Source organism: Equus caballus, chromosome 12 (genome assembly GCF_041296265.1).
Source record: "Equus caballus isolate H_3958 breed thoroughbred chromosome 12, TB-T2T, whole genome shotgun sequence".
In the NCBI taxonomy this organism is placed as follows: Eukaryota; Metazoa; Chordata; class Mammalia; order Perissodactyla; family Equidae; genus Equus; species Equus caballus.
The window spans coordinates 28,938,578-28,955,868 of record NC_091695.1 but is presented as its reverse complement, the minus strand read 5'-3'; the positions used below and the strand labels follow the sequence as shown (position 1 = coordinate 28,955,868).

Genomic DNA, 17,291 nt, shown 5'->3' with positions numbered 1-17,291 from the left:
GTTTTTAGCTGCTTCTTATTTATCAAGGACTCGTAAGCTTTCTTCTTTTGTTTTGGATAAAGTTTATCTGGGCTCCCTTCCTTTGGTTTTTTCAGATGTCATTCTTGGCATCAGATACTCTCCCTCCCCATACTTATCTCCATTTGATCCTGCTTAGAAAGTGAAAAAAAAAGAAAGAAATGGAAAAAGTAAATGAAAAAGTAACCCTTTTGGCATGCCCCTCTTCTTTATGATATTCATGTATAAGCCTTCCTTATATTTTCTTAGATGACTTTGGAAAAGTTCAGTGTAATTATAGGGCAAGGAACGAAATCTGAAGAGATATGTTTATTAGGAAGAATATGGACAGGATCACTCTCAGAAGACCAAGTATTACAATTATTCTTGACTGGTGGCCCCTCACTTCCTCAAGACCTGGCATGTTCAACAAAGTTACATGGGAACCACTCAACTCAGGAGCCTTCTGTAGACTGCTCATATATGACTTTCTGAATGGATCAAATAAGATAGTATAGGCCCCTCAAAAATGATCCACAACTTTTCCTCTGGGCCTGTGTTTTCTCCTTTTAAACACTAAAAAAGTTCTCAAAGGTTTTCCAGTTCCCCATTTTATGCCAAAGTGCACAACAAGACACATAAGAGATCCACGCATATATATCTGAAGGTGGGTGGAATGGACCCCCAGGGTGCAGTGGAACTAGGGGAGCAGCCCCCTCCACCTCCTCCAACAGCAGTTATCCAGGGTGTAGATCCTCACACCAGTGTATGTGCCTGCAAGCAGTTGCTTCAAGAGCAGAAAAGCAGGTGCCATAGATCACTACTGTCATGTGAGTGGAAACAGTAGGTGCCATGACTTACATAACTCTGGGCAGACACAACGGAAACAGAAACAGCAGGCACTGGAGCTCATGTAACTGTGAATGGTCATGGCAGGAGCAAAACCAATAGGTGTCCCCGCCTGTCCCCAAGTGGATCTGCCCCACGTGTCTGTAAGTGGTCACTGGGGGACAGAGAAAACAGGGGCAGCTTGCTCCCTGCCTGTCTCTCAGCAGATCCCTCCCCCTCTACCTGCATTGGACAGGTCTTTCCAACATTGGGAGCAGTATACAAAACTCATATTTTCCCAGGTAGGGCAGGGGACCCTAACCTCAGTTTGCAAAACAAACCAACTAGCTCTAGAAACCAGAGGCTGCACAAGCAACAACCTCTCTCTGCTTAGCCCCTCCAAACCCCCAGTGGTGGCAGGTGGAACCTGTAACCAGAGGCTTCAGGAAATACAATGGAACTAGTTACCCAGCCCCCAGTGGCAGAACCCCCAATATCAGGTCCACCAGCAGCAGGGGCTGCATACAATCTTCAAGTACCAGAGGCCCCAGAAGTGACAGTGACACTCATGAACCCAGCACCCAGGCATTGGTGCAAACAGTAACCCTAGACAACCTTGGAGCAGCAGTGTAGATGGTATATAATGCAGCAGTATCCTCTCCCATGGAGAGCCCAAGGAGAAGCAGTGGAGAAGCATGACACCCAGGAGACCCCAGAAGCAGCAGAAGTGTATGAAGCCTGGTGACCCCACTGGTGACACCTGAGACTGCACTGACATCATAAGCAGCAAGTCACTAGCAACCTCAGAGGCTAAAGTAGCACAAGGAGGGCACTGACTACACCACCAGCAGAGGTAGTAGAGGGTGGAAAGTGCAGGGTATCAAATACAAACAAAAGCAACTCAGAACCAAAGTAACCAAACCCATACCCAATAGGAAATGTGGTTACTACCACAAATGTGCCAGCAAAGAATCAGTTACCATGAAGAACTAAGTAACACGGAAGAAGAGAAAGAGAATAACAACCCTCTAGAAATCAAACTTGAAGTTACAGGAGATTACAATCCCAGTAACAAAGTACAAAGTCAACAGAAGGAGGGAAGAAACAAAAATTAGAGCAGAAATAGATGAAATAGAGGCCAAAAAAAAAAAAAAACGTAGAAAGAATCAATAAAACTAAGAACTGGTTCTTTGAGAAGATAAACAAAATTGACAAGCCCTCAGCCAGACTCATTAAGGAAAAGAGAGAAGTCTCAAATAAATAAAATTAGAAATGAAAGAGAAGAAATTACAATGGATATTACAGAAATGGAAAGGATTATAGGAGAATACTATGAAAAACTATATGTCAACAAATTGGATAATCTAGAAGAAATGAATAAATTCTTAGACTCATACAACCTCCCAAAACTGGATCAATAAGAAATAGAGAATCTGAATAGAGTAATCACAAGTAAAGAGATTGAAACAGTAATCAAAAACCTCTCAAAAAACAAAAGTCCAGGATCAGATGGCTTCTCTGGAGAATTCTACCAAATATTCAAAGATTTAATACCTACCATTCTCAAACAATTCCAAATATTTGAAGAAGATGGAGCACTTCCCAACTCATTCTATGAGGCCAACATTACCCTGATACCAAAATCAGACAAGGACAACACAAAGAAGGAAAATTATGGGCCAATATCACTGATGAACGTAGATTCTAAAATCCTCCACAAAATATTGCCAGACCAAATACAGCAATACGTGAAAAGAGTCATACACCAGGATCAAGTGGGATTTATACCAGGGACGCAGGGATGATTCAACATCTGCAAATCAATCACACCATATTAACAAAAAGAGGAATAAAAGTCACATGATAATCTCAATAAATGCAGAGAAAGCGTTTGACAAAATCCAACATCCATTTACAATACAAATTCTCAATAAAATGGGTATAGAAGGAAAGTACCTCAACACAATAAAGGTCTTATGTGACAAACCCACAGCCAACATCAAACTTAATGGTTAAAAACTGAAAGCCATCCCTTGAGAAGAGGAACAAGACAAGGGTGCCCACTCTCACCACTCCTTTTCAACATAGAACTGGAGGTTTGGGCCAGAGCAATTAGGCAAGAAAAAGAAATAAAAGGTATCCAAATAGGAAAAGAAGAAGAGAAACTCTCTCTGTTTGCAGATGGCATGATCCCATTATAGAAAACCTAACGAATCCACCTGAAAACTATTAGAAATAAGGAACAACTACAGCACAGTTGCAGGGTACAAAATCAACTTATAAAAATCAGTTTCATTTATCTACATTAATGAACTAGCAGAATAAGAACTCAAAAATACAATACCTTTTACGACCACAACAAAAAGAATAAAATATCTTGGAATAAATTTAACCAAGGAGGTGAAAGAGCTATACACCAAACATTCTAAGACATTATTAAAAGAAATCAAAGAAAATATAAAAAAATGGAAAGATATTCCATGCTCTTGCAGTGGAAGAATAGACGTAGTTAAAATGTCCATATTACCTAAACCAACCTACAGATTCAATGGAATCTCAATCTGAACCCAATGACATTATTCACAAAAACAGAAGAAAGAAGCTTAACATTTATATGAAACAACAAAAGACCCTGAATAACTAAAGCAATCCTGAGCAAAATGAAAAAAGCTGAAAAATCACACTCCCTGAATTCAAAATATACTGTAAAGCTATAGTAATCAAAACAGCATGGTTATGGCACAAAAATAGACACTCAGATCAATGAAACTGAATTGAGAGCCTAGAAATTAAACCACATATCTATGTATAGCTAATCTTTGAAAATGGAGCCAAGAACATACAATGGAGAAAAGAAAGTCTCTTCAATAAATACTGTAGAGAAAACTGGATAGCCATGTGCAAAAGAATGAAAGTAGATCTTCTTACACCCTACAGAAAAATTAACACAAAGTGGGTTAAAGCCTTGAATATAAGACCTGAAACCATAAAACTCTTTGGATAAAACATAGGCAGTACACCTTTTGACACTGGTCTTAGCAGTATCTTCTTGAATATCACGTCTTCTCAGTCAAGGGAAACAAAAGAAAACATAAACAAATGGGACTACTTCAAACCAAAAAACTCATGCAAAGCCAAGGAAACCACCAACAAAAGGAAAAAAATCCACCTACCAGCTGGCGAAAAGATTTATAGATCATATATCCACCAAGAGGTTAATTTCCAAAATATAAAAAGAACTCATACAATTCAACAACAAAAAATGAACAACCCAATCAAATAATAGGCAGAAGATAGGAAAAAATTTTCCAAAGAAGATATACATACGGCCAACAGGCACTTGAGAAGATATTCAACATCAATAATTTTTAGAGAAATGCAAGTCAAAACTTCACTGAGATATCACCTCACACCTGTCACAATGGCCACAATTAACAGGATAATAAATAACAAGTGTTGGAGAGGATGTGGAGAAAAGGGAACCCTCATACACTGTCAATGGGAATGCAAACTGCTACAGCAACTATGGAAAACAGTATTGAGATTTCTCAAAAAAATTAAAAATAGAAATACCATATGATCCAGCTATTCCACTACTGGGTATTTATCCAGAGAATTCGAAATCAGCAATTCAAAGAGATTTATGCATCCCTTTGTGCACCACAGCATTATTCACAGTAGCCAAGATGTAGAAGAACCCAACTGCCCATCAATGGATGAATGGATAAAAAAGATGTGGTATATACACACAATGGAATCCTACTCACTCATAAAAAAAAATGAAATCCTGTTATTTGTGACAACATGGGTGGACCTTAAGGGTATAACGTAAGTTAAGTATGTCCAACAGAGAAAGCCAAATATCATATGATTTCATTCATAGGTAGAAGATAAAAACAATAACAGCAACAAAAAATACAGAGAGATAGAGATTAGATTTGTGGGTATCACAGGGGATATGATGGAGGGAAATAGTGAAAAGAGTTAAAGGGTGTGTATATGGGGACAGATTGTAATTAATCTTTGGGTGGTGAACATTATGTAATTTACACAGAAACCGAAATATAGTCATGTACCTCTGAAACTGTTATAATGTTATTAATCAATGTTACCTCAATAAAAAATAAAGAAGCAAAAAGAAAAAAGGGATCCAATGAATCTCCAAGGGTAATATGTAAATGTAAAGACATCTGTTTGATACTAGTTAGTTTGGTCTGAGTAATCTCAAAAATCAATAGTCAGTGTTGCTATACATTTTGTTCTTTTTTTTAACCAGCACACAAGGACTGCACTTTATGTCTTACTTCAGACAAGAAAAACTGGCCAGACTTGAGAACCCTGCCTCTTCCACTATCTATTTCCTTTCCTGGCCCTTGAGGTTTCCTGGAGAATATGAGCATTAAAGTAATTTAAACCATTCTATTCCATCTATTATATCACCCCAAACAACCATAAATCTCTAAGACATAAAATGTGTTCAACATGAACAATAAGAAATAATGTATACCAGCTTTTCATATTTGTTCTTTGCTCCTGCAGTATTGAATATTCAATAACTCTATTATTACAATGAACTCTCACAGAAGACTTCTCACAGAAAAGATGTTCAGAAGCTTGAAATACCAGAAATGATTGGGCAGTGCCATCCCATTGGCTATGTGAACCAAGGGTAAAGTTTTCCAGATTTGATGGGGGAGAGAAAGAGATGTTTGAGTCCCACAATATCAGAAGCTGCTATTGGCTGTGACATGGATTTTGAATATCATCTCCAATCAGAAATCCCCACTGGACAATAGATGCAGGAAATTAACTCATCAGACTCATAAATAAATGGCAGTGAAGGGAGCCAATACTTCATTCCATTCTTTATATGATTCAAATCACCTCTTCCCTCCTTAGGCTACAACTATGGAGACTAGGATGTGACTAAAAATTTATTAGATGATTAGCATTGAAGAGACCTTAGATAGACATTAGACATTAGCTGTCTCAGACTGGTCTCCCCAGGAGACACAATCAGGCCAATAGCATAGCTTTGTTTCTGTCCAAAGGCACATTACCACTCTGTGTTCATTCCCACTCTGGTCAGAAACACAGAACAAGCATTTGTCACCATGATGTCTGGATAATGCTACATCAAAATATTTGGCAGACAAGGTTTGTACACTCCTGGGGACCTCTGTCAATTCTCTCTCCTTTAAGGTCAGAAGCTTGCAATTGGACAGAGCTTAATCTCAGAAGCAAGAAGAAGCAAAACGTTTCTAAACCCTGATGTTTCACAAATACTTGCAGATAGATTAATAAATGATAAGGCCACTCCTCATGTAGAGTGAAAGTAATGAACCTCCAGGACTTAAAGATATTGTGTCTGTGTGGCATTGAGTAAGCTATTGGCTCATTTTGGCATATTATCTGGGTCAAACAAGCCTTCTTTGTCCAAAGATAGTATGAATTTTGTTATAGTGTATTAGTGTGCATATTGCTGTGGGTGAAAGTGATTCTGACAAGACAAATTGGTCAGAAATCTCATAATCTGTGACCTCAGCAATACTCTAACTTATTTTGCAACATCTTCAAGGCACCTTTGATTTCCTTGTTCCTCAGACTGTAAATCAAGGGATTCAACATGGGAATCACCACAGTGTAGAAGACTGATGTGAAACTGTCAAAGCTGGAGGAACCACCACAACTGGAACTCAAGTAGACAAATATACCTGAGGTAGACAAGAGGGTCACTGCTGTCAAGTGAGAAGCACAGGGGTTGAAACCTTTGAACTTGCCTTTAGCTAAAGTGATAATATAGCCATAGGATATCATAATAACTAAGACATTATCCCAAAGATCATTGTAAATATAGCAATCATGAGTTCTACAGAGAAAGTGTCAGAGCAGAACAGGACTAACAGTTGGGGCATGTCACAGAAGAAGTGGTTGATGACGTCAGGCCCACAGAAGTAGGATTGAAGCATGACACATAATTTGGATATAGAACCAGAGAGTCCAACCATATAGGACACAAGCACTATCTGAACACAGAGGGTTGGTGATATGATGGATGACTAGAGAAGTAGGTTACAAATGGCAACATATCAGTCATAAAACATGGCTGTCATGAGACAAGACTCACTCAGTCCCATGGTTGAGACAAAGTCCTAAATAATACAACCCACAAAGGTGATACCTTTCTGTTCCTGGAAGAAATTGGAGAGCATCTTGGGGACTGTGGAGGTCACATAGCAGATATCAATGAGAGAAAGATAACTGAGGAAGAAGTTCATGGATGTGTGGATGTGGGTAATCTATCCTTATTAAGATGAGGAGGCACGGGTTCCAAGTCAGAGTCATAATGTAGATCAACAGGAATACAGCAAAGAGCACTCCTATGATTCTGGAGAAATACGAGAATCTCAAGAGGATGAAATGGGTGATATCTGTAATATTTCCTCCCCAAACCATTGGCTTCGTGCTCCTAAAATCAGAAAAGAGACAAAAGAATGGATTGCAGACGCAGGCGAAACAATAGCATTACAATGCTCATAGATGCCATTTCTTTTCGTTCATTGAGCACTGAAAAAGGGAAAACACTTTATTGTCCTGGTGGAAAGACCCCAGTTTTCTTCTCCAATTGTCAAGAAATACCTTCTCAGTGTTTCAGGTTCTCAATTACTTCATGAGGTCTCAAGAAAATTACAAGAGATCTGGGGCTGGCCTGGTGGCATAGTGGTTAAGCTTTCACTCTCCACTTCACCGGCTCGGAGTTTCCTAGGTCAGATCTCAGGCAAGGACCTGTGCACTGCTTATTAAGCAATGCTGTGGCAGGTGTTCCACAGATAAAGTAGAGGAAGATGGCCACGGATGTTAGCACAAGGCCAATCTTTCTCAAAAATAAATAAATAAATAAATAATATTTAAAAAGTTGATAGAGAACTTTTTAAAAAGCAATAGAAATTCAGTGAATTATCTATGATAGACATCATTGACTAAAATCAATTTTTAAAAGACTTTTAATAATTAAAAATATAATTGTGGCTTTATAATAGTAAAGCATAAGTGGCATCATTCCAGAATAAACTTGTAATAGCTCTTCTTTCCCAGACAGTCATCTAGATAGATTTTTAAAAATTTCTTCTTTCACCTATACGAAAAATTATCCTGTTTATAATAACTTCTCAAACCTTTTTACCAATATATTTAATATAATATCTTCAAAATGGCCTGGATAATTGTATCATAATTTATAATCCTGATATTTTCTTGGTGTACAGCATGTATGCTAATAAAGTTATGAAATGTCTTCTTAGGGAAGTCTTCATAGGAGCCAGTCTTAAAAGGAGGCTAGTAAAACTCACAATTACAATCAAATATTGTCTCAAATGTAGGATATTTTTCAACTTAGGAAATAGCATAGTACTGTGGTTAGGGTTCAGACTTTAGAGTTTCTGTTCTGAGTGGCATCATCAAGATGGCAAAATAGGTCATTCCTGACTTTGGTAACCCTCATAAGAACAATTACCAACTATTCACAGACAGGACATCATTGCAAAAATCCTAAAACATGAGGATGAGGCTGAAGCACCTCCACTAACCACAGAGAACAAGAAGAACCACATTAAAAGGGTAAAGGAGAAGCCATACTCTGACTCCATTGCCCCTCACCCTGCTGGCACAGTGCCACACCAAGAATACTCTCTTGTCCTATGGTTTCTTCAGCAAGCTAAACAACCTAGAAGACATAGATAAATTACAAGAAACATACAACCTAGAAAAACTGAATCAGGAAGAAACAGAAAATCTGAACAGACAAATAACAATTAAGGAGATTGAATTATTAATCAACAGCCTCCCAACAAAGAAAAACCCAGGACCAGATGGTTTTATGGTGAGTCTGTCAAATATTTAAAGAAGAATTAAGACCAGTCTTTCTCAAACTCTTCCAAAAAACTGAAGATGAAGAACCACTTCTAAATTCACTTATAAGACCAGCACTGACACCAAAGCCAGATAAGGACACTGCAAGAAAAGAAAACTACAGGCCAATATTCCTGATGAATACAGATTTCAAAATTCTCAAAAAATACTAAACGATAAAAACTCTCAATAAATTAGGTATACAAGGAACTAAATTCAACATAATTAAGGCCCTATCAACAAGCCAACATCTAACATCATACTAAATAGTGAATGATCAAAAGCATTTTTCTAAGATCAGGAAGAAGACAAAGTTGGCCATTCTCAAGATTCCTATTCAAGATAGTACTTGGTCAGAGCCAGTGCAAGTGGGTCAAAAATAATAATAAAAGTCATCAGAATTGGAAATAAAGAATTGAAATTGTGTCTATAAGCAGATGACATGATTTTACCTACAGAAAATCATAAAAACTTCACCGAAAACCTGTTAGATCTAATCCATCAATTTAGTAAAGTTGCAGGATACAAACTAAGCATTCTAGATATTAACACAAATTGTCTGAAAAAGAAATAAATAAGATAATCTCATTCACCACAGCATCAAAAAACAAAATACTTAGCAATAAATTTAACCAAGAAGGTTAAAGTTCTCTTCACTGAACACTATAAGACATTGACAAAAGAAATTGAAAAAGACACAAGTAATGGAAAGGTATCCCATGTTCATGGATTTGAAGAATTAATATTATTAAAATATCCATACTACCCAAAGCCATCGATATATTCAATGCAGTCTCTACCAAGATTCCAGTGACATTTTTCACAGAAATAGAACATACAATCCTAAAATTTTTGTTGAAATACAAAAGGCCCTGAACAGACAAAGCAATCCTGAGAAAGAAGAATAAAGCTGTCAAAGAGGCATTACGCTTCCTGATTTCAAACTATATTACAAAGCCATAGTAATCAAAGCAGTATGGTACTAGCATAGAAACAGACACTTAGACCAATGGAACAGAATCAAGAGCCCGGAAATAAAACTGTGGGTATATGATCAACTAACATTTGAAAAGAGAGCATGAAATACTCAATGGAAAAAATACAGTCTCTTCAATAAATGGGTTTGGGAAAATTGGATATTCACATGCACACAATGAAACTAGACACCAATCTTACACCACTCACAAAAATAAACTCAAAAAGAATTAAAGACTTAAATGTCAGACCAGTAACCATAAAACTTCTAGAAGAAAACATAGAGAAAATTCTTCTGATCATGTATTGGAAAAGACTTTTTTCAATATTACGCCTAAAGCACAAGCAAAAAAATTAAAAATAATCAAGAAGGATTATATCAAAATAAAAAAACATCTGCACAGCAAAAGAAACGATAAGCTAATGAAAAGGTAATCTACAGAATGGGAGAAAATATTTGTAATCACGTATCTCATAAGGGGTTAATATCCACAATGCATAAGGAACTCATACAATTCAACAGCAAATAAATAATCCAATTAAAATTTTGGTATAGGACCTGAATAGATATTTTTATGAAGAAGACATCCAAACTAACAACAGATATGTGAAAATGTGTTCAGCATCACTAATCATCAAGGAATTGAAATCAAAACCACAATAAGATAGCAACTCACATCTGTTAGAGTGGCTATCATCAAAAAAGACAAGAGATAAAACTACAGGTAAGAATGTGGAGAAAAAGGAACCGTATGAACTGCTGTGAGAATGTAAACTAGTATAGCTACTGTGGAAAATAATGTGGATTTTCCTCAAAAAATTAAAAATAAACCTATCATATGATCCAGCAATTCCATCCTGGGTATATATCCAACGGAAATGAAATCACTGTCCCAAAAAGATACCTGAACTCCCATGTTCAATGCAGTATTATCTATAATAGCCAGGACGTGGATACACTCTAAGTGTCCATCAACAGATGAATGGACAAAGAAATCATATAATAAATGTAAAAATAATATAAACAACATGTGTATGTATAATTATGTATAAGTAACATAAATAATATGTATAATAAGAGAATATTATTCAGGCATAAAAAAGAAGGAAATCCTGGCATTTGCAACAATCTGGATAGACATTGAAGGAATTGTGCTGAGATTAATCAGACAGAGAAAGACAAGTACCATATGATCTATTTGAATGTGGAGTATTAAAAAAAATAACCTCATAGAAGCAAAGATAAGATTTGTGGTTGCCAGACGCAGAGGGTAGAAAGTGGGGGAATTGAGTGAATGTGGCCTAAAGGTACATATCTCCAGTTATAAGACAAATAATTTCTGACAATATAACATACAGCAAGATGACTTGGTTAACAATATTGTATTGTATATTTGAAAGTGCTAAGAGAATAGATCACAAAAGTTCTCATCACAGGGAAGAATACTGTGACTATGTGGGGTGACGGGTGTTAACTAATCTTATTGTGGTAATCATTTTACGATATTTACATATATCAAATCATTGTGTTGTACACCTTAAACTTATGCAACGTTATATATCAATTACATCTCACTAAAACTGGAAAAAAAATTTAGTTCTGATACTCTCTCACTCTATGAACTGGTCCTAGTCACTTAAACACACTAGGTATGATTTACTTTTAACAAAGTGAGGACGACAAGAGCCTCTAAACTATAAGGTTAATGGGAGGCTTTTATTAGGAAATTCGTGCCAATGTTCAGCACATAATCTGGTACACATTAATTTTTCAATAGATGTTGGCTGTTATTATCATTGACTGCTTACAGATAACCATGAATGATGGCTATATCCGTGAATAGGAATGCCAGGTGCGATAGAGTTGTACGGGTTAATTTGGGGAAATTTCTGAGACATCATCAGCTCTGTAGACAATCGGACATCATTACCTCTGGTCAGGTATAGATTCAGACCTAGTGCGCAGGCAAGCTAAACCACCTGGAGCCATACAGACACAAACCACATAAATGATTTCTATTTAGTTTGCTTTGATTCATGTACACTTGAGTCAGTTGACAACTACCATCAAGCTATGATGAGCTTTGATGTCGAGAAAGATTTTTGTTTCATTTGCGCTATGGTTTTATGAGTGTCAAAATTTTTCTGTTTACTCTTAAATAGACTGTTGCTAATATAATTTATCAGCTATTTATCCCAGATGCATTACATTCAATGAAAACATTTTGAAAGTATAAACTCTCATGCACAACATCCCTGAAACAACAACATAATTGATCAATTTGGTGAAAATAAGTCAAACTTTTGATCAAATAATTGTACTAAAATTCTTCACTTTCTTACTAACATTCTGGTAACAAAGGCAGCCATGACTAAATGTATTCCATGTAGCTCATCATTCACAGAAAACTGTGAGGAGTTGTGGATTGTTTCACTTGTTCATGAGAAAATTGATCCTAAAAGTGTATGATTTTATAATTTGGTAAGCTAGAGGAAAAGAAAAAAAACATTCTGAATATACTCACTCTCTCTGGTTAATTTTTTGCGTGTGTTCACCATCTGCCAAGGCAGTTTGTAGAAGAAAAAATGATTGATGTAAATTTTGGTTGGAGATATTACTGTGGGGATACAGCTAACCAAAACTCCTTCTAAATATGATCTACTAAGGACACGACAATTTGCAATTTTGTGCAGGATATAAAATCAGGTTAAGAAAGCCAGGAATGTTGCTGAATGACGAACAACATAGTAAAGAAGGATAAAAGAAACAGTCCCACCAACACTACCTGTTCATCTGGTGGGTCATCTCTAATATCTGGGTCACCAGTGCTAGTTTCTCCAGACCCATAGGGTCTTCAAAGATGACAATGGATGGTTATTTGGAGTATTTCAAAAGACGAATAGAATTGTACGTGAAAACTTTGTCATATCATCATGAAATGACCAGCTTGGCTTTTGCTGCTACTCAGAAATTATGAATCAAAGTTATATACTGAAATAGAAACCAAATTAATAATTATGCAAAAGCACAATCCCCAAGGGAAAATTAAATTAAAAAGATTCATGGAATAGATAAAGTTGGGAAACAGACAAATATGTTTTACCTTAGTTAAGTCCCCTGTAATTCACAATTTAATATTTTGATTGAGTGCTCAATTATTAACTTCAGTAGTGTGTAGGCTTTATAGACATTATCTCATTGGATTCTAGATGATTCTATTGTCCCCAATTTATAAGTAGCAAACAGAAATTAACAGATTTCAAGATCATATACTTAAGAATTTGAGAACTAGAACTGAACATCCACTCCTCACCAGAGTAATACCTAATATTTTTGTTTTGAAGTTATTATTTTGATTGAGGGTCAGGGAAATTGGGTAAGGAAAAAGAGAACCTGAGAAAGGGCCCGAAGTGGAGGGTGCATAAATGAGGGAGAGGGAAGAATTGGAGAATGAAAGAGACTGAGGACCATAACCCTTGCTCCACAAATGTCCTACTGGAATTATTACACGGCTATTGAAATAGCACAGAATTCACTGTTTTCTGTAAATCTTGTCCTCTCATCTTGACATAGATCTCCCAGGAAGACAGAGTTCTTGCCAAAGGGTGAAGTCACTTATTTATTATCCATAGGAATTTTCCAGGCGGACCAGATTGCATTCAAAGATGAGTGATTTGGGCCATGAAATTGGCTGTCCACTCAGAGCCAAAGAGATGCCCACCACTGGGGTTCCTCTCAATGTGTTGTTAGGTGAGAGATGAAAGGAGAAGACAATTATAGGGAGAAAACCCTCCAGATACCTGCTCTCTGGAGTTATGGTTATCACGGAGTTTTTTCTGTGCTAATTTCATGCCCCACTTTGCCATGTCCCTTCAGATTCAATTCAGCACTTCCCCATGGTCCTCTTATGGTCTCAAGATTGATGTAGCTTTTTTTTTTTTTTTTTTTTTAACAACCCAGGAGTCATTTGAGTAGGAAAGGACATAGTGATAACATAGTCTAATATCATCAATTTCCAGGTGAGGATTTGAAGCCAATTTATCTAAAGGATTTGTCCAAGGTGACACAACTGGCTGGCAATAGAGCCTAATAATAAGTTAGGTATGTGGACACTTCCTTGTTTACAAAACTCTTTGATTTCAGATAGATACATACATACATATTCTCAAATATTTGACCTGAATCAATCATCTTAGCAGGTTCATGAGGCAGATATGGCATGATTTCCTATGCATAGGTGAGGAAATCAAGGCAATAAGGAATATGATAAAACTAATTCGTATCAGAGTCATGACTTATTGTGATTAATGCCTTGGGCACTGTTATCAGCCAATCTGGGTGGAATTCAAGGTTTCCACTTACTGGTTGAGCAAATTAACCTCTTGAAGCCACAGCATTATCACCTATTAAATGGGGCTGATCATAGTTCCTACTTCACAGAGTAGCTTTTTATAGAATCAAATTAGATAATGCTTATAAATCACTTATCAGAATGTGAAGTACACAGCATGTCTTCTATTAAGAATAGGCTTAATTTATGTGTTCTGAATTGGAATTCCTTTCAACATATTATGCTGCATTATTAAGCATTCATTAAGAATATCTATTTAAGATCATTCCCACAAACTTGTTTGTCTTTTTTTGTTTAGATGGAACTCATCTACCTTGCCGTTACTAGGGATACAGAGATGTTTTTGGAATGTCTCATTCTTTGTTTCATCTACTTCAGCTATCATTAATTCTAGAGAGAGGAGTGGGTGGGGCAATGAGTTAATTATTTAATTCTTGCTAATAGGTTAGTAGTCATATATCCCCCGGGTAAGAACTGTAATAATTTAATCTTTTAAATTGAACAGGCCCTTAAGATGGTTTTAAAAATACAACATCAAAGTGTAGAATTTGGCTGCCATGGATAAGCAATGGAGGACATCTTTATGTCACTAAGAACCATTTGTGCTCCACACATGACACTTCATGAGATTCAAGATGGATTGTTGCTACACTGAGAAGAATGTGGCAGACCACAATATGCCCAAAGGTTCTATCTGTAAAAGGGGAATAATTCCTCATCAACCAACTGCACGTGTTAATAGAAAAGAATCACTTCTATGCAATGTAACCGTATGAAGTTGAAAGTATTGTATAAATACTAATATAATACGTATGAAGATTAGTACTTAAACTCTTTCCTGAAAAAAATATTTCTTCTTAAATTTTCTTTAAGTTCTCTTGGTTGGACTCTGAGTTTCCATGGTCCCCTCAAGTCTGGTGTCTCTGCTGCTCCCTGGTCAAACTTAAGGCCTGGGAATCTCTGAGAGGCTCAGGGCACTGGGACTTAGACCCTGTCGCCCACACTCACGATGAAAGCCTTCATTTCTGAGGTCTTATATGGTCTCTGGGAAGCTACCTTGGAGTATGCTCCAGGCCACCTATGCCCAGAAGTTGATGACTTTGACTTCTTTCTAGTCTCTGAGAATCTCCCCAACTCTTGACCTGAAAAGTGCCCCTTCTATCTACCATTCCTTTCTCCAATTTTTTTTTCATAATTCACTTCACAAGGACACTCAAGGAGTAGGATAGAGGGAATAAGATTATTTGAGAATAAAGCTAGATTATCTTTCTCCTTCTTCTCTCCTCTCATCTCCTCTCTCTCTTTCTCTCTCTGACTTTTTCTCTCTTTCCATTTCTCTTTTTTCTGTGTCCCTCCCTCTCACACCCTCTGCCTTTGGGATGAAATTATAAAAGTATTCATTTAAAAATTACTCTTAATTTTCACATCTATAATTTTATACATGATTTTGTTTTATTGTAATCAAAACATAAATAAATACCTAGTTAAAAATAAATAAAAGACATTTTAAGAATTGTAGAGGAAAGACCTATTTGAGTGGCTTCCTAGGTCTTCTCATTTATCTACATATAATATCAATCGGAACTTCTAATCTCGAAACACTGTTTTACCTGCCTAGGTCTAATCATGGAAAAAGACCTTTTAAACTGAATTCAATGTTGCTGACACTGCATTAGGCAGATCACTTGGTGGTGGCAGCTAAACATAATGGCATTAAGACATGAGAAGCCAAGTTTTCACTTCTTCTCTCTACCTAGCTTTCTTGTAACCTATAACAGGTCACTTGCATATTTTTACCCTTGTCTTCCTTATGGAGGAAATAATATTTGCTCAAATATTATTCTTACTGAGATAAATATGTTGCCTTCTTTACTACCCTCATCAAGGCCTCTTTGATCTCCTTGTTCCTCAGACTATAGATAAAAGGGTTTAACATTGGGATGAGGATAACATAGAACACTGACAGAACCTTGTTCTGCTTTTTGGAGTGGCTAGAGCTAGGATGCAGGTACACAGAGAAGCCCATGCCATAGAATATTGTCACAACAGCCAGGTGGGAGGCACAGGTATTGAAGGCCTTGGCACTACCTTTTATGGAGGATATTTTCAGGATGGAAGTTGCAATAAAACCATAGGATAAGAGGATGACAAGGAAGGAAGTGAATCCAACAAAAATAGATTCCAGAAAAAGAATCATTTGGCTCATAAAGGGATTGGAGCAAGACAAGGAAATAATCTGGGTTATGTCACAGAAGAAATTTGGAATGATATTGTGCCCACAAAAGTAGAGATGAAAGCAAGAAACTGTTTGAATTAAGCTACCAAGGAAACCACTCCCATAGGCTCCAGCAACCATCTTCCGACAGAGGTCAGGATCCATGATGGCTGAGTACTGCAGAGGCCTACCAATAGCAATATATCTGTCATAGGCCATTACGGCCAACAGGCAGCACTCAGCCTGAGCCATCCAGGACCCAACAAAATACTGGGTGGCACAAGCAATGAACGAAATTGTTTTTTCATCTTTTAAGAAGTCTGAAAGCATCCTTGGGCTGATGGAAGAAGAATAGCAGATGTCTATAAATGACAGGAAACTGAGAAAAAAGTACATAGGTGTGTGCAGGTGGGAGTCCATCCTGATAAGGAGGATGAGACCAAGGTTCCAGATTATGGTCAGAAGGTAGATCCCTAGGAAGATTGGAAAGAGGATAAGTTGCAGCTCTTTTTCATCTGACAGTCCCAGGAGAACAAACATGGCCACAGAAGTATGATTTCTATCCTCTTTCATGGACCTGCTCAGTACTATCTGCTGAGAAAAAGATGAGAGAAGGAAATGTTTTCATCCTCAAAAAACAAAAGAAGACACTATTTTTTTCCAGTGATGCTACTGACTGTGTATACATCTTCAATCATGAATGTCAAGTTAATCTGTGTTTCATGTATAATCATGAAACTTAACTAAAAACTTCTCTTAGTTAAATATTGTCATTCTCTTTGGGGACAAAAGACAGTAAACAGGCACCATTAGTACATTATCTACTAAAATGTCTTGATTTCATGTTTTTCTGTTCCAGATTTTAAAAATATAGGAGGGGTCAGCCCGGTGGTGCAGCGGTTAAGTTCGCACATTCAGCTTCAGCGGCCCAGGGTTCGCCAGTTCAGATCCCAGGTGTGGACACGGCAGCGTTTGGCAAAAGCCATGCTGTGGCAGGCGTCCCACGTATAAAGTGG

The 17,291-nt window shown here is 37.1% G+C and overlaps 1 protein-coding gene and 1 pseudogene across 1 annotated transcript; both read right to left on the bottom strand.

Annotated features, from left to right (window-relative positions):
* Window positions 1-6,366: 6,366 nt before the first annotated feature.
* Window positions 6,367-7,281, bottom strand: LOC138916824 (olfactory receptor 5AN1-like; annotated as a pseudogene).
* An 8,622-nt stretch (window positions 7,282-15,903) lies between these two features.
* LOC138916823 (olfactory receptor 5AN6-like) lies at window positions 15,904-16,848 on the bottom strand. The gene has a single exon (XM_070230435.1). The coding sequence runs from the start codon at window positions 16,846-16,848 to the stop codon at window positions 15,904-15,906; it is 945 nt and encodes a 314-aa protein (XP_070086536.1).
* Between the last annotated feature and the right edge of the window lie 443 nt (window positions 16,849-17,291).

Coding starts and splice junctions, on each gene's coding strand:
- LOC138916823 (XM_070230435.1), bottom strand. CDS start 16,848: ATGAAAGAGGATAGAAATCATACTTCTGTGGCCATGTTTGTTCTCCTG.